The sequence below is a fragment of the Emys orbicularis genome, chromosome 14 (assembly GCF_028017835.1).
Source record: "Emys orbicularis isolate rEmyOrb1 chromosome 14, rEmyOrb1.hap1, whole genome shotgun sequence".
NCBI classification, from domain to species: Eukaryota; Metazoa; Chordata; order Testudines; family Emydidae; genus Emys; species Emys orbicularis.
In genome coordinates this window covers 8,675,179-8,699,614 of record NC_088696.1, presented here as the reverse complement: position 1 = coordinate 8,699,614, position 24,436 = coordinate 8,675,179, and the positions used below count along the sequence as shown (strand labels likewise).

The window sequence follows — 24,436 nt, the reverse complement described above, 5'->3', positions numbered from 1 at the left end:
CAGAATGGACAGATCTCATCTCAGGCTTCCTAGTTCTGACAGCATCCCCTTTAATCAAATGGTTGTATGGATATCCCTGGCATGTTAGAGTTGTCCTAACCTGGTATTGGACTTCCATTGAAATGAAAGGGAATGGGGAGAATATAAACTAAGAGGCTGTTCTCGTCTATAAAGTTTCTTAGGTGATTACTAGGTTAGATATGAAATATCATGAATACCCATCAGTTTATAATTTACCACATCTCTCCTTTCCAGGAATGCCATAGAGGAGGGAAAGGGAATATTTTACAATATAAAAAATTTTGTCCGGTTTCAGCTTAGCACGTAAGTACACACTTGCTGAAGCTCCAGTGACGGGCAGCTTTTTGGCTCGGCTGGATGAAGTAATGTTGTGTTGTTCCTGCTCTGTCTCCTTTGCAGGAGCATTTCAGCATTGAGCTTAATCACTCTGTCGACAGTGTTCAATTTACCAAATCCACTCAACGCCATGCAGATCTTGTGGATCAACATTATAATGGATGGACCCCCGGCTCAAAGGTAATGAAATTACACAATGAGCCAAAATTAGCCTTGGAGAAAAGTGATGCAACTCCATTGACTTGAAAGGCATTAACAAGGCTTTGTAACAAAAGTTGTCATGGTCAGGTGCTGGGCCTCTTGGGGTGGAATCTCCAAATTCTTCCACCCATAGACTGGGAGTGGATCCACTACCCTATGTGTACCCACCGCCTATCACACGCAGGTCCAGCTGGGTTTTGGTCATCTGGGTTTCTTGCCTTCGGCAACCTGTGTCCAGTAATATAGCACCCAGCAGCTTTTTAAAAACAAAATATTTTTATGGAGCAATTGAAAGAAAGCCTTTATGCCTTGTAATCACTGGTCTTGTGACTGACTCTACCTGTGGGATGGTGTATAGAAATTGTCAGCTCCCCTCTGTTAATCCAGCACATTTTACAAGTCGAATACATAAATCACATGTTGGGGCACAAATCAGTAACTCTTTACCAGACACCCCTACATTCGCCCCACCCATCCCGAACAGGCTTGAGCCATGATGACCCCATAGAGGAGCTAGCACTAATGTTTCTCATGCTTTGCACCTTCAGCAACTAAGCAAAAGATTTCAGCCTCCTGGGCTCTGTCTGTTTCCTCGCACCAGCACTAAAGTTTTAGAACACATGTAACAGATCTGTATCTGCTAAACACGTTACACGTTGTTTTGTTTGATGACAGCCTGGGAGTTGAACCAGTTGACAAAGATGCCATCAAACAACCCCCTCGAAATATTACGGATACAATTCTCAGCAGAGCGTTGATCCTGAAAATCTTTATGTCTGCTATAATTATCATCAGTGGGACCCTCTTTGTCTTTTGGAAAGAGGTGAGATAAATATTTAATCCCATCTTGTTTGCACCGACATGGAGCACAATTCATCACATTTTAAGGACAATTTTCTCAGACGGTAGAATATCCAGTGGAGAGGACTTGGGACAACATATCAAGAAACTTGGCTCTGCTACTAACTTGCTGTGCAGTCTCTTCACCTTTCAGTATCTGAGTTTCCCACCTATAATATGAGGATAAGAATGCTTAACCTCCCTTCAAAAGTTCATTGAGGTCTAGAGATTAAAAGTACTATGTACGTGTCAGGTACTACAAATACTATTAGGTATTTCAAGGAGTACATTTGGCTGCAGGGTTTTGACTTTTTATGCCACAAAATTCAGCTACAATGTAATCTCTATTTTTGTTTGCAAACCTTTGCAACTGGAGTATTTGTACCCGAGTAAAATCACCATAAACCACACAAGTATCAGTAATTACCCTTTTGAAGGGAAATGTCAGGCTACAAACGGATCCTGATGCCCAGGTTCAGTAATATTAGGTTAATCACAATTACTGAGAAACTTAAAATTACAGCACTTGACCCCTAAATGAGAGACCTCTATTATGATGCTGGATTTGGAATACATTTTATCTCTATAGTAGTACATAAATAATTATTGCTAATTAGACAGAACGTGAAAATAAATTCTCTAAAGGACTTTTGACTAAATTCACCACTGGCCAAAGATTTTAAAATATTTGAAGATTTGATTGTAAAGCATAAATACTGACAGTGGGGAGTTAGGCCCAATTCCTCAGTGGTATTTAGGTAGCTGTCATTGAAATCTGAGGTTGGTGCTAGCTGGAGTGCCTGGAACTACTGTTATCTCTCTTTTTATAATTGGATTAGACTTCAAGTTGACCGTGACTTCTTTTTAAACAAAGGTGGCTATTATTAAACTAAAGTGCTGTGTTAACACGCTTTTATAAGGCCCAAACTTTTTTTTTTAATAACCTTGAATTTTACATGTGTTTCCAGATTTCTGAAAGTGGCACAACTCCCAGGACCACAACAATGACTTTTACTTGTTTTGTGTTCTTTGACCTCTTCAATGCCCTGACATGTCGATCTCAGGTGAGACAGACGATGGCCATGTCAGCATTGTCTTTAAATAGCAGTTTAAATGTATGCTTCACGTTAGTGGTAATCCAAATATTCTGAACAGGAAGTGGCACGTTTTCTTCATTGTAACTGAAAAAAGTTCAGGTTTTATCTTATTAACCAACTAGGTTTTATAACAACAGTAATGATTAACCAATTTACAACCAAGTTACGCTTGCCTGAGTTAGCATACACCTAACTTTAATTTGTTAACGGGCTATTGATGTTGGCTGTTGGACAGGCAGACTGACAAACGTGCAGATTCACATACAAACGAGAGGCTGAAAGATTTGACATTTCATTTTTTTCCCCCCAGACAAAGTTGATCTTTGAGATAGGCTTTTTCCGAAACCGCATGTTCTTATATTCTGTGCTGGGGTCACTGTTGGGGCAGATGGCTGTCATTTACATCCCGCCTTTACAAAAGATCTTCCTAACAGAGAATTTAGGCGCATTAGGTAAGTTATGAGGGAAATAGCAATAATCTTGTGGTTTTAAGCTATTTAAGAGGAATATGAGATTTACCAGATCAGATTAGACCTCTGTGGCATCTCGTGCAGCTCTCGTTGTTACGTGATGACTCAGAAGGAGGTGGGGAAACAATGCAGCCAGCCAGTTGTGTTATGTTGCACATTGCTGGGGCGGAGGAAGGTTCTTCCCTCCAGGCTGTCAGTTTGATTTGATCTTATTTCTGGTTGCATAGGTTATAACGGTTTATGTTCACGCCCTTATCCAACTCCCCTCACATTCCAGACAAAATATCTGAGTGGTTGTATTCACGTTTTCATATTTAGGCACGTCAAGTTCTTCACACAGCTTTGTAGACTAACCTCAGTCTCCACTAGAGAAATTTGTGCTACTGGAGCTATCTTGAACCCTGACACCAGTGCAAACCCCTAATGCACCTGTGTCAAGCAAGGTTCACATGGGTGTGTTTTACTACCAGACTAAGTCATAGCAATTCAAAGCCTCCTTCGCACTGGTGCATAGATGGTCGTGCTACTGTTACTATAGCAGAACTCCTATTTTATGAACTAACTGGGGAGTGAAGAGTTCATAAAATCCAAAAGTTCATAAAACGGAACATGTCCAAATTACAGCAGGGCCAGTCCCTGAGTTAATTTTTTATCATTCAGTGATAGTGTACATAACGACTGCTAATGAATGATACAGTGTGCCTGATTTCTCTTTGTTTGAGAGAGCTGCATCTCTTCTTTGCTGCCAAATCTCTCAGCCTTTTCAAACTGTACAGCCGCTTGACCATTAACTGAAGGATCGAGGTCACATTTGGCAACCAAAAGATGGGTCATATAACTGGTTGTTTATAAGATCAGGGTTCAGCTGTAGATCAATATAGTTACATCGGTGCAGATTTCTCTAATGTAGACAGGGCCTTATCTGAATACTCTTGCCCAGCACAAAAATGCAGTTGACCCACTGTGTTCCCCTTTCTCTTTCTTCCCTCACTCCTGGGCAGATCTGTTGTTTCTCACTGGCCTCTCGTCTTCAGTTTTTATTGTGTCGGAGCTCATCAAAGTGTGTGAAAAGCATTGCTGCAGAACGAAGAAAGTGAAGAATCGTGATGAAGTATAACAGATACAGACTTCTCTAAAGAATGTTCTTTGAATTAAACTGCCATTTTGTAATTTTAATGCGTCCTTCTGTGACTGTGCAAATCCTAGGTTGACAGCCCTTCCCATATCAGATAATATTCCTGCCACTTTCTTCACCCAGGCTAGTTCAAGCGGTCTGCCCCGGGGCGTAAACACTACCTCTGTTGCACAGATTTATATATATATATTCATAATACGTTGACCAGTCCGTTTGAGCTGGAGCTGTCACTCTGCGCAATGTGGCTATGCACCTGTACAGAACAATCTACTGCACACAGCTGATGTTTGTTTATTTAAATCACAAGGATTTTTGTTAATAAAATCTGGATTTAAAAAGTTAACTAGTGATTGTCTGAGGGAGAATCTTGCTATTACTTAGGCCAGGGGTGGCCAATCTATGGCTCCAGCGCCACATGTGGCTCTTCATAAGTTACTATGCGGCTCCTTGTATAGGCACCGACTCTGGGGCTGGAGCTACTGGTGCCAACTTTCCAATGTGCCGGGGGGTGCTCACTGCTCAACCCCTGGCTCTCCCACAGGCCCCGTCCCCTCCCCTCAGCCTGCAGTGTCCTCGCTCCTCCCCAGAGCCTCCTGCATGCCACAAAACAGTTGATCGGGAGGTGGGGGTGGGGGTGGGAGCGGGGGTGGGCAGGGAGCTGATGGGGGGGCTCTTTGTCAATGTACATTGGTAAATTCTGGCTCCTTCTCAGGCTCAGGTTGGCCACCCCTGACTTAGGCAGTACCCTCCACTTTTAAAAATGTCTTTCCATTCTTTTGCCTTTACTACCAGGACACCTTATCCCATTTCCCTTGGTGAATGCTGTGACCAGCTGACATTGATTCAGCAAAGGTCTTAAGCAAGTGCCTCGCTTGGGACTACTTACATTCATTTTTAAAGAGCTGCACATGCTTAGGTACCTTGCTGAATAGGGACTTAAAGGGGGCTTGTTTTTAGTTTATCCTCCCCATGAGGCTGCAGAATCCAAGCCTTTCAGCTGCCTTCACCTGATGGGAGTGTAATAAAGCAAGATACCCAGCAGCCCCATCTGTGACTCAGCACTGCTCATCTTCTTTCACACCCCTACAGGAATCTTTAGATCAAAAGCTTCTTGGATTTACAGGCTGTGGGCCGGATTTGTAAAGATAGTTAAGCATTGCTGTGCTCAGCATTGCAATGTCTAACTCATTGAGGAGCCTAGATCTCATTTTTAACTGGGATTTAAGCACTTAGAAGCCTAAATCCTATTGACAGTTGATGGGGTTTAGGCTCCTAAATGCTTCTATCCCTTTTGGAAATGAGATTTAGGCTCCTAAATCAGTTAGGTGTTACAGTGCCAAATACAGTGATGGAGCACCATGGAACGACAGTTCTACTCACCTAGGAGTTACTGCTCTTCATCATTCAAAGACCTTTACCATAGCCTAGGATAAGGGTTGTGATTAAAAAAAAAAAAAAAAAGTGGAGATATCCTATCTCCTAGAACTGGAAGGGACCTTGAAAGGTCATTGAGTCCAGCCCCCTGCCTTCACTAGCAGGACCAAGTACTGATTTTTGCCCCAGATCCCCAAGTGGCTCTCTCAAGGATTGAACTTACAACGCTGGGTTTAGGAGGCCAATGCTCAAACAACTGAGCTATCTCTCCCCCCCAACATACAGCATACTGTTGGCCAGTAGATAAGGTGCACAATTTTTTTGGTGGGAGGGAGGCATTATTAAAACCCGGAACAACAATGAAAACCTAAGAGGAGATGTTTTCATTGCTAGCTCATTCCTTTCTACATCCTTGCACTGGAATGCAGTGATGCATGGGAAACAGCCTTGGGCTTGACAGACAAGACCAGGGGGACAAAATACTCACTTGCAAATGGACTGCTTGTTTTGTACACTGGCATGTTCAGTTTCTGCACTCCATGACTACAGCTTAGCAGATTTAGATTAAATCTCAGGAAAAACTTCCTAACTGCAAGAACAGTAGGACAATGGACAGACTGCCGAGGGAGGCTGTAGAATCTCCTTCACTATGGTTTACAAAAGGAGGCTGGAGCCATCTGTCTTGGATGGTTTAGATACAACAAATCCTACATCTTGGCAGGGGGTTAGACTAGAGGGGCCTTTGGCCCCTTCTACCCATAAGATTCTATGTAATTACAGAACTTGGGAGTTTCATTTCCATACAAAAGATATTGCTGAAACACTTCTTGGAACATCACTCCATCCATAAGTTTGCTCTGTTCGTTAAAGTTACACTCGCTGATGTATGAGGTGTTTTTTCTGAACTGCTAAAATATAAAGCAGTTTTCATTCTTTGTTTAAACAGTGTTGAGAGGACTGGGCTGGGCAAGGTTAGTGTGGCAGAATACAACTTTTCAATACATAAGCATTCTGTCAGCAATTACAACATCCAAAGTTCCTTATTCACTTACCAGGAAGTGCCTTGTGTCAGCATCGTCTGTAAATAGATCCTCCTTCACTTCAGAACACTCACTCAGAGGACCACCCTGTTCCATTTCTCTCTCCCCCACCAACCACCTTCACCTTATATGATCTGATTTAAAGATAAAAAAGCCCAGCTCCTCAAAGGTCACAAATCACAGGACTTCAATGCAGTCAAATGCTACGCTGATTTACAGCAGGATGTTGCCCAACATGAATTTCCTTGACAATACCAGCCCTAGTTCCAACAAAGACAAGTCAGCTCTTCAGATATTAAGTTTTTGGTGAAGAGCAGTTTTCTGCAAATCACTTAACAAAATTAAATACAACCAACCAACCACAATAGCTATTCTTTGGTGACAATAGCCTCCACTTGTTCCTGCTTACCATAAACTATGAACTGGCTCTGGTTTGCTTAAAAACTGCTTAAAAAAAAAAAATCCCATAGATAATTTACTAAACTTTTCTTCTAAAAGATTCCAGAAATGCAGCAATCTCTGGGGTGGAACCCAGAAGCTATTTTAACAGCGCTCAGTCACACTACACAATCGTCTAGTACAGACAGAGAATAATAGCTAATTGAAATTGTTGGGGAAATTTCAGGAGGCAGGATGTAAAAATAACACTGTTACAGAAAGAACCAAATACATTTATTAATTGATCTTGTACAGCAGTTCTGTTACATATCATTTAAAATGATTATAAAAACATTCAGAGAAGAAAACAATTGTGTAAAAAGTTCAGTATAATTAACGTGCTCAAAATTCTGTGTTGAGTAAAGACTCTGGAACCTAACTTGATCATTTAGATAAACACACAATATTAGCTTAGCCTTCCCAACCTATACTGATGAATAGGTACCACATATACGCTAACCATTATTATGGGTAGGGTACAAAATGCACAGATGATTACCAGGGTCTACAGCAGGAGGGATTTGTCCATGTTCCCTTTCAACAATAATTTTATATATAGTAATCATGAATCCCACCTACTTCTCACATTATAAAGTGAAGACATAAATACAAGCTAATTTGAATGTCCTACTTTGGCACCCAATGAAGAAGCACCAGATAGCTAAGGATACACTAGAAAATACTTTCAGGGTGGCATTAGAGTTGATTGGACCCTGATCATATACACTGTTAAAGTATATTTTATGCACCATGCAGTGTCAACAGTGAACACCTAGACCCTTTATATGACAATGAATCCAGTCTAATACAAAGATGCTTTGATGTGATCTTCTGCTTTACTGGGAGAAAGATTCCTCAGTCATACATATCAATAAAGAGATCAATACTGATTTTCAATTCCCCATGTCACTTGCTGGGGCGAAAATTCTAGTTCTCAGTAGAAGTGGGTTTGTTTGGCGAGTAAATTACATAGCTAGAGGGTTAGCAATACTCAAAGAACTGAAATATTGATAGCTATGAATGGATTCTAGTAGAAAAAAGCCCTGAATGTGACCGATTGATTGTAGTTACTCACCAGCACAGACGAGTGTTGTAAATAACAGAGAAGGAGCTAATCAGAGGTCAAAATATTTTTTTTAAAATGAGTGATCATTGATTTCATTGTAACAAAATCTGTAATAAGACATTAACTCTAACATTTGTATAGGTTTTTAGTTGTATGGCTCCTTATGGCGTAATCGCGCACTCCAGTCTCAAGCGAGACTACCTCTGATGGCATTTTCCAAGAGAATTTCCATTGACATCAATGGGAGTTATGCCTGAGTAAGAACCACAGGACTGGGCCCACTGATAGAAGTCTTTGTGGTTGAATCCCTGAATGGCTGTTTTACAAAGGGAAAATTCTGTGCTGGCTTATTAATTAAGTGAAACTTCACTCAAATGAAGTCTAGCAAAAGTCAGTGCAGAACTGGATGCAGTCTATCCAGAGTTCTATGTTTCTGTGTACAATCCATATATGCCATGTGACTAAGCAGCAATAATAATATTAATAATAATATAATAATAAATGAAGTCTAGCACAAATCAGTGCAGAACTGGATGCAGTCTATCCAGAGTTCTATGTTTCTGTGTACAATCCACATACTGTAATTTATAGAAAAGCTGAGCTTAGAAATACATCCTAATTTGAAGCAGCTTTTACAGCCACAACGCAAATGAAGCACACCCTTTATAAAGACTGACCTGGACTGTTATACAAATCCCATTTTAAAATGTTAACAACTTGTACGCTGCAGAGACATTTAAATAATGAAGCCGATTTCACTGCATGCAAGGAATTATTTTCAGCTGAGATATCAAAAGCCTGTTTGACATCTTTGAAATTCTATATACAGTAAAAGTTAATACTCCATGTGACTAAGCAGCAATAATAATATTTGTACTTAATATCTGCATGCAGAGAGGAAAATGAACCTATTGCAAATGCTATTACATTTATTTCCAGCTACAACCAGGACTTAGACAGCTATCTAAATTCCCACTCTTCCAAAAGAAACCATCTGCAGTCATGACATCTTCCTGGACCTAACTATTACGCGAATACTCTTTACACTGTATTTTTGTTTCAGCTAATTATACAAGTGGAAACAGATGACAAAATATCCTGTCCAAGGAATATCAGCACTAGATGGGATCAGGCAGAACAATCCAAGTCACATGGGTCATCTTAGTTGTCATCATCATCTTCAATCTGCTCTCGCAAACCATCGCTCTGACGACTTTTTCCAGACATTTCTAACAAGGCGTGAGCCTCGGGGTCTGTATCCAGGATGCTCTTCTTACCCTTTAGCTTAAACAAAATCGAAAAGGCAATTTAAAATGTCATCACAAATGTCAACAAGGTCAAGTCACAAGTAAATTAAGCTTGAATATCCATAAGCTGCTTGTTTGGTTTTAAAGATTGTTATGATGATTTCCCAGGTGCATGTAAACGGAAAAGATTCACTAGGACATACCAACTACTTTGCGCCGCTCCAGTGACACAAGACAGCTGTAAGGTTGGCTTAGCAGGCCAGTTTACTGTTTATGGTTGCTTTGGGTCACAAACCAGTCAGAAGATACTGGTTAATCTGACCCAATATTTCAAGTGCAGACGTGAACTTTTAAGTGATTCAAATACAATTTGGCAGTCTTCCTAAAAGACTAGTTCTGTTTCTATTTCCAGATGTGTGCGCACTGTATAGCCTCTGGGCATGTTTACATAATGTGAAAAGAAAATATCAGCTGTGTAAAATAGACAATGTAACACACACACACACACCTGAGGAAAATTTACTGTACAAAGACAGATTTCCCAACCTGGCCTCAGGAGCAGAGAAACTTTCATACAAGTTTATTTATGCATGTCTTAGGCAATAAGACCTTCCCCACTTGTTCTTATTGAAACCAAGCCCCACAGAGATTTCCTGCATCCCTGACTAAATTATGGCTCTCTTGATTCCCTTCTCTTTAACACCCGAAATAATCCCACTCCCTCTTTGATATTTACATGCTTCAAATATATAGCATCATAGAGTTATTTTAAAGGATTACAATAGCACAGCCAATGTTTCATACAGACAGCTGCAGTAGTCGTGGTTTGTTCCATTTATGCCTCTTGTTCCAGTTGGCATATGTACTTTATGTGTTTTAAATTTCAGAAAGTATTTAGCTGACATAGCAATGGGTGCTAGGACAAAAAGTCAACATATTTAAAACATCGTAGAAATATGTTAAATATATTCTCTGTTGTATGTTTCTACACATGTAGGTTAATTTTGCCAGCTTTTGAAACACTGTATTCACTTACCACTGCGCTTTTTGGGAGATCTCCAACTGCCCACACCTCCATGGCATCTATTGTAAAGTTTTCATTAGCTGACAGCTGAGGACTGTTGTAGGTGGTACAGCTAGGTTTCGCTCTGCTGTGTCCATTCCCATAGTTACTGTCTATCCAGAGCCCAAAGTAATCATGCTGTCCTCCCATGCCCTGTGAAATAAATCATCACATTAAATACTTATTAAACACACATAAACCAGAAACTAGGCCAGGGCTCAGGGGTAGATTGTAAGCTGCTAGTTTCACTATTTATGGCCAAATTTCCAAAGCTGGTAAAATGGGGCATTTCAAATCAGCTTGTGTTTACATATCCAAATTGAACCTTTGTGTGTGCAAACTATCTGTACAATACCCGCCTTGCATGTCCTACAGGAGCATGATAATTCTGCAGCCACATCAGCTGTACCTTGCTTTAGAAATGTAACCCGCTATGTAGTCTAACAGCTACTGTTTGTTTGACAACATGCCTGTTTTAACAAGGCGATACCCATTTTAGCCAAGACTTTCCCATATAAAGCAACAAGTACAATTTGATGTGGCTTTCTTTAAAGCAAGATTTCACTGGGATGCAGTGATTACTGAAGTAACTATTGAGGCAATGCTGACACATTCTGTCTTAAAACATTTGCCTGCTTGTTTAAAATAACTGAAATCCACCATGGTGCTGAGGACTCATGCAAAGTCCTCTCCACCTGTAAGACCCTGAACAGAGAACTTCCGGGGGTAGTCACACAGAGACAGACTGTACAACCCTTGTGCATAGTTTTTGATGGGGGTTTCTTTATGCCAGCCATGCATAAACCAGCATGGAGCGTGGCAGTGAGAAGAGACTAAGGATGAGTCATATGGATCTTCAATTACGCAGGTCTTGGGAATCTAACACCAAGTAAATGGTGTGGACATGTGCAACCAACTCTTCCAGCCAATAGGATGGAGTGGCAGAATCCGGAGAGCTGCATGCCAACATTGAATGTTGTTCCCAACCTGAGGATGGATTCCACTCCTTAACTCCCCCAGAAACTTCACCTGCGCAAAGCCAAGTTACTTGGGTTAGAAATGCATGAAATGGATTTTACCCTAAACAGTTTACTGTTTAAATATGAACATCAGCTGTAAATAATCAGATAAACTGGCATCTTTACTCTGAATGAAAACGTATTAAGGTGAGAAATCCTCACAGTAAAAGTGCTGAGCTAATACACAAGGAGAAAACTTCCTTTAAGTATCATAGCACATGAAATATGTCAGCTTAAAAAGGCAGAAACAAATACACAAGACACTTTCAAAGACCAGCCACGAATCTGATTTCCAAACTGTCATTTCTTAGTACTTACGAGTCCATTTGGCATAGTTTGCTGCCCATGATTCAAATACATGTAGTGGTCATTGTATCCAGTGTCCGTGTACACCGCGAGAGAGGGAGAAACGGAAAACAAAAAGCATCTGTTGTCACCTATAAATTGCAGCAGCGTAAAGTGTCGGAGACAAAACAATGGACAAAGTGTGACTTACTTATGAATAGAACAGGAAAGCAAGATCCCAAAAAGCAGCAGCAAAACAGTTCAGAAACAGCGCTGATATGTCAGCAGTGCCAGTACTGATGCTCAGTCAAGACACATAGCCAAAGTCTGTTCTCTGTTATAGCTACACAGCACCACAGACATCAATGGGATTGCATGGCTATAAATGAGGGCAGAATCTAGGGATCCTGGGTATGTTTGATTACAATGTAAGGACTGGGCTACCCACAAAACATGCACGGGTTCACCTACATAGTTTTTAAATCTATTTAGTTGGAGCAGTGCAAACCCCTATGTGTGGACACTCTTGGTTCTATCTACAACTGGGATGTATCAATTCAGCTTGATCAACGTAAAAAACACTTTTAGTTAAGCTTGATGCAAGTTTTGTATGTAGAGAAGGCCTAAGGGTCTGATGCGTCAGCGCCTTGCACCTCTTATTTACACCTGTATAAGCGAGGTGTAAAATGCCATCTAATCAGCATGTAGCATATTATCTTTATCTTGCACAGGTGTTTTTACACACAGTACAAGATCAGGGCCTACATTTTCACAAATTAGGCCCCAATTCAGCAAAGTATGTGCTTAAGTACTTTGCCAAATCAAGACCTCAGCTAACATTTCCCCTTGAGTTTAAGAAACTCAGAACTAAAAATGTGAAACAATATCTTGGATAATGCCCTACTGAACAGTTGGCAAGGGATCCAGACCGAAAGGTTAATTAAAACCAATAACGTTTTACAAATGAGTAATATGGAGTAAAATGAGCAAATACGTAATTTAGGGAGTTGTATTAATAAATGAGAATGTTCAGCAGGGTAAGCTATCTTAAGTCAATGCAACAGAGTTTCTACTCTCACAAATCAATTTTCTCTGCAAAATTTCACAAGGATTTTTATCAAATATCATTTTTCCTGTCTAATTTATCAGGTCAAGGAGTGCTTGATTCAATATCTACAAGTTAAAAAGTATCCCCTGCACCGATTTCTGTAACCTGTCTGCCACAACTGTTCTCTAAGGGAGACCATGCGTCTGACGAAGTGGGTATTCACCCACGAAAGCTTATGCTCCAATACATCTGTTAGTCTATAAGGTGCCACAGGACTCTTTGTTGCTGTTCTCGAAGGGCAAGTGCTAAAGAACTGTTGCAAGAATTCTCACCAGAAAAAAACTGTGATAATGCGTGAGGCAAGCTGCATTTGAAAAGAAAATAACTTGGCCATTTAAAATTCTTCAAATCCTCTCCTCTCAAATTCCAACCAACCCAAAGGCACTCATTAACCCACATGATTAGCAACTGGCATGGCAATATATTTTGTAAATTAACCTGCTGGAGTGAGAGAAACACAAAAATCATATTCAAATGTTACCTTGTATATATTTTTTCTTCAGTTACTACTTCAAAAGCTAAAGTCCCCTCTGCCCAAGTTTTGTAAAGGGAAAATAAAGGGTTCGGCTAGCATGAATGAGAGCTTTTAGATCCAAGGGGAACCCCTTGTTGCTGTATTTTAAACAGGAACATAAATATCCATCTATTCATATACAGAAATATCCGTCTGTTAGATGTAAGACCAATTCTGCTGAGCTTCAGCAAGGCATTCCAGTGATACAGAGCAGAATTTGGCCGTGTGTGTGTGTATTGTGTGTGTGTGTGTGTGTATTATTTTTTACTATGTAGAGCAACAGCCAAACAAATGTAAGACCGCCATCTAGTGGACATTTATTTTAATCTATTAAATAATGAAGTTTGGTGGGCCACATTCTTCTCTCATTTACACCAATGGAGCTCCAGTGAAGTCTGTGGGTAGAACTGCAAAGATCATTTGTTCTAAGGTATTTATTCTGTGGTCAGTAAGTCCTGTGGATTTAAAAATTGTCAATGAATAACAGATACAAACTGTAAAGCAACCATCAGTATCGGATCTGAGTTCACAATAAGGCAGAGGAACTAGCCAGATTTTTACCAACATACAGAATTATAATTTCATTTTGAATGTAAGAAAGCAAGCATTTCCTACATTTTAGAGAAGCATAATATGTGTTACCCCAGTAAAATTCCTGAGTTCAGGAAGTGGATATAGAAAGGTATTCCTGCTAAACAACATGGAATGCAACAGATACCGATGAGCCACACATCAACGACCAGTGTGGCTACATTCTGCTCTTGTTAGAGCATCAACCTAGCAGGTGAAGAGACATTTTCTAAGGGAATCAATAAATGAAAGAAAGAATGGTTTGATTAAACTATGTTTTGTAAGGGTTCATCTACTGGATGTTGTCTTACCAATATTACGGGCAACTCTGTATATGAGAAAACAGAAAATAGGGAGTGGAGAAGAACTACAGGGTCAACAAATTATTCTTCTACTGAGACAGATAAGCTTTTGAAATTAAGGCAAAAGATAGCCACATGTTAAAATTTGGAAGAGGACAGAGTCAACGGTCTTGCAAGAGTTCCTTCCCCTTCGCTCCCTTGATAAAGTCTTCATTAACACATGCCATGCTGGTACTCTAAACCATGAGATTTTTGCCGAAACATAAAGCAATTCTTACCCTGAAATTGTGGTTTAGAATCCCACGATTGCGATGCAAACCCACCAAAGATATATCCATCCGAGTCCTTTAAGACCAATATACAAGGACCCTTGTTTATGATTTGCCCACACAGCTGTGAAAAACTTTCTCCGTGAACCCGAGAAGAAAACAAAAGCCTCCACTTGAGCTGTAGCTCCGAGGGGAGCTGGGAGTTGATGTATATGATGGATGGGATGTCCAGAAAACTAACAAAACTTCTTCCGTTGATGCCCTTGCACTCTGGAACCAAATTGACTAGGTCTTCAGCGTGATCTGGGAGTGAATGCAGGACAAGGAGCCCCTGCCTGACGATAACACTGAGGAAAGTAGAGATCTGTGGAACTTGGAACACCCAGTTCTCAATGGTACTTTGATCACACACGGCATCCATGAGAGGCGGTCCCACAAGTTTCTTCCCATCTACATAATGAACACATTAACACAAGATAGCTTGTACATTTCTCACAAGGGATCTGCAAAGCTGCTTATAGCATCCAAGTCTATATCTTCCCCTAAGTATATAATTACCTGCCTTCTAATTTTTTACAGTGGAAACACTTAGTCACATTTGCTCATTATTTGAATATTAAACTGCATATGGAAGGAGCTAATACGGTCCGCAAGATTCAGTAAACGTATGCGTTGGAAAGAGGCATAGCTCTTGGTAACTTGGGACAGCCTCTAGCTGTGTTGGAAAGATGGTTGAGAAATATGATGTCTCAGTTATAACGGATCAGATGGCTTCTACAAGATGAAAGCTCTAATACCGTGGCATAGCAAAGCATGATCTTTGTTCATCCAGCAGAAGCAAAGACTGCCATAAATGGATATAAATGCACCAAAACACCAATCAACTGTAAGCCAAGTAATTCTACAATGGTGACGAGGCCTAATGAGATAAAACACAGAGCTATAAATCTGCATGACTACAAATTAGATTGAATTGGGAATTGAAATCCAAACTGCTCCTGGATTCCATCAGGAAGTGTAGGTGGATAATTAACATCCCCAGATCTGAATTCAACCCTCTCGTTTTGGTTCTTGATCTGAATTTCTAACTCCAGGTCAGAGAGAGCAAATACCTTACAAGAACAGCTGACTCTGCAAGATTTCCACCATTTTAGCATAAATTATTTCAGGATTTTCACTGCTCACCTTCAAGTTTCAGTTCTGATAACAGCTGAGAAACCAGAGCCTTTACTCCACTGGCAGGACCTTGAGTCTTCTCCAGATTCCAGCCCTTCAGCAGATTCCTGTAGCTCAGTACATGAACTACAGAGGTGATCACATCCTCTGTGAACTTGAAGGGCATAACATTGCCATTACAACCTTAATTCCCTATTTAAAAGAAAATTGCCAAGAACACCACAGAGCACCCCCACAAGGGCATTAATCGGTGCTTATCGCAGTGGTCTGGGTGATATGGACGTCGTTGCCGTATGTAAATGTTATGAATAACACCTGTCTGCTATAGTTAAATAATCATAGTTCGCATTTGTTAAACATCCTTCCCCCAATGATCTCAAGTATAAACCTTAATTCTCAAACATCCTTCCATGGTATAGTAACTATTAAACAACTTTTACCGATGGGTAAACTGAGAAGAAACAGAGGGTCAGGCAGTGTAATTTACAATCTAGCCCATATTGGGGGTGAAGTGGAGCTACACTGCCCCCAGAGGAACTTAGGAGTGCTCGGGCTGCATCATCCCGTTTGTTTGTGAAGCTTGTTCTCCCTTTGGGCTACTCTACACCCCCTTTAGGTGTGTGACCCCTGAGTGTGCTTCGAGGGAGCAGTCTATATGCTCCTCCCAGTGCAGCCACTGACTCTTGAGACAGGTTGACGGGGGCAGAGAGGAAAAAGCCTACGTACTTCCATCCCCACAGCACACCTGCTCTACTGCCATACGCAATCTGGCCCTCAAATGATTTGCCCAAGGTCAGAGTGAGTGAGTGGCTGAGCTAGGAAAAGAGCCCAGAAGTCCTGAATCCCAGCCCGGGGCTCTAACCACTACCTCCCCAAAACATTTAAGAAAACAAAAACCAAACTACACACAAATGATTTTTTTCCTTTACCTCTTGGATTTGTTTTCCCTTCACAGGCCCTTCGGTACTAGATATCATTCTCATTATTATGCTGCTCTTCTCCTCTACGTTGCCTTTTAAAAGGGCTGACATAAAAATTATGAACTGCTCCTTAACAATCTGTTCACTTGACCCAGATGACTTCCCAGTCAGGTCAACACTTTTTATTCCATTGTATAGCCTAGAGGTCATTTGCTCTGGTAATGCTTCCTGGACATGGGCCTGTCAGAGAAAGAAGAGTTAAGGACAGATTTTTAACTAGGAAGAACAAGACTTCTATACGCAGCTAAAACAATCCAGCTGATCTGTGCCTAGGTGTACTGGTTAGGAACTGAATATCCCACTATCTAATATATATTAGAGTGAAACCTTCATAGAAGATCACTTCTCAAAGAGGCAGTCCCCATCTGCATCAACTACTTTATAGTATCCCCAAGGTTTCCAGCAGAATTTTGTAAGACCTTTAGTTATTTAGAAATTAATAGGCCAGGGATTCAAAACAAACAAAAGGAAGTACTTCTTCGCACAACACAGTCAACCCGTGGAACTTGTTGCCAGGGGATGTTGTGAAGGCCAAAGGTATAACCGTGCTAAAAAAAGAATTAGATAAGTTCATGGAGGATAGGTCCATCAATTGCTATTTAGCCAAGATGGTCAGGGATACAACCCCATGCTCTGGGAGTTCCTAAACCTCCAACTGCCAGAAGCTGGGACTGGAAGACAGGGGCTGGATCGCTCAAAAATGCCCTGTTCTGTTCATTCCCTCTGAAGCATCTGGCACAGGCCACTCTCAGAGACAGGATACTGGCCTGGATGGACCACTGGTCTGACCCAATATGGCCGTTCTTATGTAAAGGCCAGGGTCATTTTATAGTAACGATCTTAAACTACAACTTGTAAAAAGTTAAAAACATGCAAGTGAAGGATTTCCGTAAGAAAACACCGTTTCCAAGATCTGTGGCTCAGTTAGTCAGACCAAAGTTTTGAATGTATTATGCCAATTTTTCTTTTTGGAAATATAGCTCACAAATGCATTTAAAGAAATAAGTAAGTGAAATTTCCCCCGTCTAATTTTGCCTCTTAGAAACCAAATGCAGACAAGATAATTAACTCTGAAAAGTAACTAGAATGCATGTATAGTAACTACCTTTAGAAGGATTTTTACTCTGCAGAGCAATATTCAATTCAATCATTGGGCCAAATCTAGTTCACCTTACTCATGTAAAGAGTCCACCGATGCTGGACAACAGAAATCAAAGGGACTGATCATGAGAGTAAGATGAGTAAGATTTGGATTACTGTCTAATTTGTATACAGCTTCATACAATATATCATAGACATATAATATTAAAGGAGATCTCTGGCTCTTGACTTGAGAAGCTTTCACAGTATATAAAATAACTAAAATATACAAAATATATACATACACTAAAACAGAATGTGATTACATAGCATAACACAGAGGTGAGCAAACTATGGCCCGCGGGTCGCTTGAGGCCTGCGGGACCTTTTTATCCAGCCCTTGAGCTCTGGCCGGGGGACAGGGCCGGGGGCTTGCTGCGCTCTGCCCGGCACTCCGGCCGGGGGAGCGGGGCCAGGGGCTTGCCGCGCTCTGCCCAGCGCTCCCAGCCCCCGCCTCAGTGATGAGCAGTTCATTTTGAGCACCATCTTCTGGGAAGATTCTTCTGGCACGCTAAACGCCACATTGCACAGGTATGACTTCACCACCCCTACACAGCAGCGTGCCAAATCCCCTCCCAGTTTCCTATGGCCCCACCCTCGAGAGCCTCGAGTGGAGGGAAACCGCCCAGGGGCCGCAGCTGCTCCCGTCCTAACTCGGGTGCCTCCGCATGTGGCACAGCTGCCTTGGTGTCACACTGCCAGCAGGGCCCCTAGGAGTCCCTGATACCGCCCCGTGGAGCCCCCCGCGCGCCACCCCTCATAAGTCCTCTCGCCACACCGCGGTAACATCCCTTACTATATACAAACTTTTAATGAATACAACAGTGCAAACAGAACTCAAAGTACAACAGTAAGAACATTTTTGGGGGGAGGCTGGGGCATAAAGTTACAGGTGAATTTACACCTGCCTCTTCTTGTCCACATGGGTTCTGGGATAGAGCGCCATGGCTTAAAATTGTCAGGGGCACTGACGCCCGACAAATCCAGGCTAGAGAGAGGGCCCAGTTTTTTCACAGTGCCTGCCATCTTGTAAAACGGCCGTTTGACATAAGGGCAGCAGTTAGGATTTTCTTTTCTCTTTCAAAAATGAGCGCTGCAAAAAAAAAAAAAAAAAAGTGGACAGTGAGTGTCGGGTTTTCAACAAAGAATGGAACGCAAAATATTTTTTCACAAACGTGAACTTGAAGGCTGTATGCCTGATTTCTCAGGAGAGCATTGCGGTGTTTAAGGAGTACAATTTGAATCTCCATTTTTCAACGAAACATCCTAATGATGGCAGCAATTTAACAACTGAGGAAAGGGCAAGAAAGCTGAGAAACTCACCACGAACTTAAAAACTCAGCAAAATATTTATGTGCGACGAGCTGCAGTTCAGGAAGCCACTACAAAGGCAAGTTATATTCTGGCGTTTAAAATCGCTAAACAAAATAAGCCTTTTACTGAAGGGGAGTTTTTGAAAGATGCATGGTTGATGTTGCTGGAATACCAAAACATGTCAGAGAACATTAGTTTGTCATGCAGAACTGTTACTCGCCGTGTAGAAGTGATTGATGAACATTTGGCTTCTGAGTTGAACAAGAAAGCACAGGGCTTTACATTGTTTCCATTAGTTCTCGATGACAGCACTGACATTAAGGACACAGCAGTTACTGATTTTTGTCAGAGGAATTGACGACAAATTTGAAATCACAGAGGAATTTTGGAATCAATGAAAGGCACAACTAAGGGATCGGATTTATACGAGAGGGTGTCTGGGTGCCTTGAACATCTGAAGCTCCCCTGGAGTAAACTGGCAAACATAACCACAGATGGATCACCAAATTTAACTTGGAAAAATGTAGGACTTTTCAAAAGAATTCAGGACAAAGTAAAAGAAGATGACCCTGATAAAGAGGTGATTTTTCTGCATTGTATTATACATCAGGAGGCCCTCTGCAAAAATGTCCTGGACATTGATCATGTTGTTTGCACAGTAGTGAAAATAGTGAACTAAATAAGAGCGAGGGGACTTAATCATCAGCAATTCATTTCCCTTCTTGAAGACAATGACGCCGAACACCCTGACTTACTTTATCATACAAATGTCCGCTGGCTCAGCCTAGGAAAGATATTGCAGCAAGTGTGGGAGCTCAGAAATGAAATTCGCACTTTTCTGGAGATGCAGAGGAAAGAAAATGATTTCCCTGAATTAAAGAATTCAAACTGGGTGTGCGACCTCGCTTTTGGTGTGGCTACCTTGGCACATTTAAATGAAGTTAATGTAAACCTGCAAGGAAAGAATGTGATTGTACACAAATTGTATTCTAGTGTGACAGCTTTCAAAGCTTAGTCTTGTTTTCCAAACAAATTAAGGACAAAGTGTTCGCTTACTTTCCAACAGTGAAATATTTGGGAGTGTCACCAGAGCAGAGAGAAAAGTACAGCAAAATTTTGAATGACTTGCACGGAGAATTTTCTCATCGACTCTCTGACTTTGAGAAGATAGAGAAGACACTGGAGCTAGTGTCATGCCCACAGTCATTTGACTACAAGAAAGCCCCACAAGAATTACAACTGGAGCTCATTGATCTCCAGTGCGATTCCACCTTGAAGGAAAAGTACAATTCAGAAAAACTGGACGAGTTTTATGCCTCCTGGAGTGAATCAAAGCTCCCAAATATCTGCAAGGTGGCACAGAAAATCCTTGTTTTGTTCAGCTCCACCTATGTGTGAGAACAAACATTTTCCCTGCTGAATTACAACAAATCTCGCTACAGATCCCAGTTAACTGACCAGCATCTCAGCTCAGTATTGCGGATTTCCACGAGAATGACACCAGACTTTGATGCCATTTTAAAAAAGGGTGACCAGCTGCAGTGTTCACATTAATCAAAGAGGGCGTGGAAAGGGGTTACGTTTAGTTTAATTATTGTAATACGTTGTTATGATGGTATATTTATAATAGTAAGTAAGGTTTTATGTTTATTTCCACTAAAATGTATATTTATTAATTAGACGTTATTTGAATATCTCTGAATTGCTAATTTCATGAGCATTCATAGCGCGCCATACAATTTCCATACCCAGTTGCGGCCCTCAGGCCAAAAAGTTTGCCCTCCCCTGGCATAACACCTAAGGGAGAGTATGTAAAGCACTTCACATAATATGTTCAATACCTTGAGCCTAATTCATCTCTCATTTACACTGGTGTAAAACAGCAATAACTTCACTGCAGTCAATGTACTTACACTGGTGTAAAAGCATCAGAGATCAGAATCAGATCCCTTCAGTGCAGTGCCCTTCCTAGTCGTCCCTGTGAAATAAATGGCCACACTCCTGTAGACATCAATGGAAGCTGGACCACACGCTAGATGTACAGCAAAGCCAATATGTAGGGCTCAATCCCACTCCCACTGACACCAATGGTAAAACTCCCATTGACTTCAGCCGGAGCAGAACTGGAACCCACAGTCTTAGGGCAGGTATACACTAAGGCTTAAGTACACCCCCCCTCCCCCTCGCGACGCAAGTTACAGCAACCCAAGTGCTGTCCACACTGGCACTATGCCGACGGGAAAGCGCTCTCCTGTCGGCGTAGAGCATCTTCACCAGACGCGCTACAGTGGCGCAGCTGCATTGGTGCGCCAGTGTAGAGCTTCTAGGGTAGACCCACCCTTAGACATTTTAGCCTATTATATCAAGAGAGGGACTGACACCTAGGGTACTGGTACGTTCAAGAGGTTTTCTAAAAGTGCCATAGGATCTTGAAGTGAGACAAGTAGCAGGAACTTATGTCATGTCTACACTATCGGTGCTAGAGTGCACAGCCGCAGGGCTGCCGTATGCCACTACCAGGTGCAGTGTATACGTGTCCTATATTGATGGAAGGAGCTTTTCCGTCGATATAGGTAATCCACTTCCCCGAGCAGTGGTAGCTAGCTCGACAGAAGAATTTTTCCACTGACCTAGCTGTGTCTACACCAGGCGTTGGGGGGGCTTAATTACACCACTCAGGAGTATACATTTTTCCCATCCATGGGTGACGCATCTAGGTTGATGTAAATTTTAAGTGGAGATCAGGGCTTAGCTAAACATCTTACCTGAAGGCTGTCGCACCTTCACAGTGCAAAATTATTTGTTTCCCAGATCCCTTCACCACCATTACTACTGCATTGTTTTGTCACACTAGTAAATATGACATTTATTAGATTTGAATTTTTTTCCAAAAGGATGCCTAATAAACATTTAAAATAAATTTACACCTATGTTTGTATTTGGAATCCTTTTCTAGAATGGTATGAAGAGAACTAATTACATTAAATTACAAGGGCCATGGATCTCTTGAGAAGACACAAAATAGCAATGTCTGTTGTATCCTTCACCGTGTCCATTCATTATTATTATTTGTACTATGGTAACATCTAAAACTTTATTGTGCTAGGCAGTGTAAAAATGAAAAGTGAATAACAGTTGCTGTCCCGAACAGCTTTGGCACCGATTTTTAAAGGAAGCTAGGTGCTTTTGAAAATCACACTGGGCATCTATCTACATTTTTAGGTGTTAAATACCTTTAAAAAACTGGCCCTTACAATCTAAGATCTACACTTACGGCAGCATGCAGAGTACAGACACTGCACGCTCAGTTAGCATGAGTTTAAAGAGCAGTGTACAGTGCGAGGCACAGCTTAGGCGAGTAGAGTAGAAGCATGCCAGAACCTTAGGGTAGATACCCTACACGGCTCTCTTCATGCCCCAAGCAATGCATGCCACATCTACACTGCTATTGTTAGCAGTGTAGTGTCCCTCTAGCTCCCTTCTGCCACAGCCATTCCCCATCGCAGGGAAGATTCTGGCCACGGGAAGATGCTCTGGCAGAGGAGAAGCAGTGGGGAAAGGCTCCAGGAGCTTCCTGCTGCTGGAGACTGCCCCAGCCACCTTCCCCCTGGCAGAGCCTTTCACTGCTGCATGTAGCTACACATTCCCTAAATGTCGCCGCCAGTGTGGACAAGGACTACACTGATAATATAGTCAAAAGGGTAGCTGGGAAAACAGAGGCATAGAGAGGGGATGTTACTTGCCTACGTTCACAGAGCAAGTTAGGCTAGGTCTACACTGCAGCGGGGTTCCGACCTAAGATACGCAACTTCAGCTACGTGAATACCGTAGCTGAAGTTGCGTATTTTAGGTCGGCTTACCTAGCGGTGAGGACGCGGGAAAGTCGACCGCTGCCGCGCTGCCGCCGACTCCGCTGCCGCCTCCTGCCGAGGTGGATTTCCGGAGTCGACGGCAGAGCGATCAGGGATCGATTTTACCGCGTCTTGACTAGACGCGGTAAGTCGATCCCCGAAAAACCGATTGCTACCCGCCGGATCGGCGGGTAGTGAAGACAAAGCCTAAGTGGCAGAGCTGGGAAGATAACCTAGGTCTCTTGGCTCCCAGTCCAGTATCCTAGTCACTAAACCACATGCCCCTTTTCACTGAGCTCTTATTTAACGGATCCCATTCTGTAGTGTATATTAAAACACACTTTTAATATTACTTCAGTTTAGACATTTGACTGCTGTCACACTAAAGTTGTCAAATGCTACAAAAATATTTTTCCTCCTCTTACTTGATTAGAAAATTAATGCAAAGTTAATCACAGAGTGTAATATATGTTAATTTGCTAAAACAGACAGCCTTGGCTTAATCACGCAAAATTAAATGTTCTCACTTCAGCACAAGGGTGAAGATTAGTGGCTGTGAGTGCAGTCAAGAATGACTTAACCAAACATGATCTATTTATGTTACAACTTGCCAAGAAATTCTGTAAATTACAACACACCCATAAATTCTGGGTAAGAGAAATATTCTCTCCATTTGTTGGCTTCTGCAAACATATTCATATTGCTGCTAAGATGCATCAGAATCAGACCTGTTGTTTATTCAGTTGGGTGCAATTGAAGAGTACAAATAAACCTCAGTTATTAATAATCTTGAATTGTAAGAAAAAAATTAAATATATCCTTCCCCCTCAAAAAGAAATATTTAATATGCAATTAAAATGAAATAACACCTAAAATTAACTACCCATGAATCTCTATTTCTTCTCTAGAAAAATATTCAATAAATTACATTACAGACATGTTAAGCATGACAGATTTTCTTGCCTTTAACATTGCCAGGGTTACAGCTTTTCTGGTAGCTTTTCCAATCTTTACTCCTCCGGATCCATCCGACCCAGATAAGGTACCAAATACTCCATCTATATCTGTCTTTTCCTCAGGAAGAAACCTTGAAAGGTGGTTCTCATAGCAACTGCTTTCCACATTTCCCATCTTTTCAAAAAAGTGATGGAATCCTATGATGAAGAAGAAAGGAAAAAAGGATAAAAGCATGGGAAAAAACAAGTAATTTGGGGGGGGGAAATACCTCAACACTGAATAGAAAAAACTCCTCACATATATGTGCAAGTTTTGTGAAAGGGAGGGGGGGGGAAATAATCAAATTAGTCATAAAATATCGCCATTAGGACTCTGTGAAAGCAGAGATTGAACACACTTGAAGAAAAATGTGACCATTAAATAGGATTTTAAAAAAACAATATGTAGTGTAAGTTGCACACTGAGCCCACCCTTTCTACCAATACAAACATAATTTGGGGCTTATCAAATGGAAAAAACAATATGATTTAATGATTAAATCAGCTTCAATGGAGTTAATGTAAAACTGTGAGTTGGAATACATCAGTAAATGCAAGTGAACAAGTTGGTTATGGAATCTTTAT

General features: G+C 41.3%; 2 protein-coding genes across 2 annotated transcripts in view; one reads left to right on the top strand and one right to left on the bottom strand.

The window, feature by feature from the left end:
• ATP2C2 (ATPase secretory pathway Ca2+ transporting 2) overlaps positions 1–4,082 on the top strand; it is a 45,120-nt gene extending 41,038 nt beyond the window's left edge. The window contains exons 22-27 of the mRNA XM_065416342.1: positions 256–324; positions 421–537; positions 1,234–1,381; positions 2,367–2,462; positions 2,806–2,947; positions 3,967–4,082. Coding sequence (XP_065272414.1) covers positions 256–324; positions 421–537; positions 1,234–1,381; positions 2,367–2,462; positions 2,806–2,947; positions 3,967–4,082 — 688 coding nt within the window. The remainder of the gene's footprint in view (positions 1–255; positions 325–420; positions 538–1,233; positions 1,382–2,366; positions 2,463–2,805; positions 2,948–3,966) is intronic.
• A 5,097-nt stretch (positions 4,083–9,179) lies between these two features.
• Positions 9,180–23,987, bottom strand: MEAK7 (MTOR associated protein, eak-7 homolog). Its single transcript, XM_065416827.1, has 7 exons — positions 23,820–23,987; positions 16,501–16,731; positions 15,581–15,725; positions 14,405–14,845; positions 11,666–11,784; positions 10,302–10,481; positions 9,180–9,302 (listed from the first exon to the last, which is right to left on the bottom strand). The coding sequence occupies exons 1-7, from the start codon at positions 23,985–23,987 to the stop codon at positions 9,180–9,182; spliced, it is 1,407 nt and encodes a 468-aa protein (XP_065272899.1).
• Between the last annotated feature and the right edge of the window lie 449 nt (positions 23,988–24,436).

Coding starts and splice junctions, on each gene's coding strand:
- MEAK7 (XM_065416827.1), bottom strand. CDS start 23,987: ATGGGAAATGTGGAAAGCAGTTGCTATGAGAACCACCTTTCAAGGTTT. Junction 11,785..14,404: donor TTCTAAACCACAATTTCAGG/GTAAGAATTGCT, acceptor TGCAATTTATAG/GTGACAACAGATGCTTTTTG. Junction 9,303..10,301: donor ATCTCCCAAAAAGCGCAGTG/GTAAGTGAATAC, acceptor ATTTTGTTTAAG/CTAAAGGGTAAGAAGAGCAT.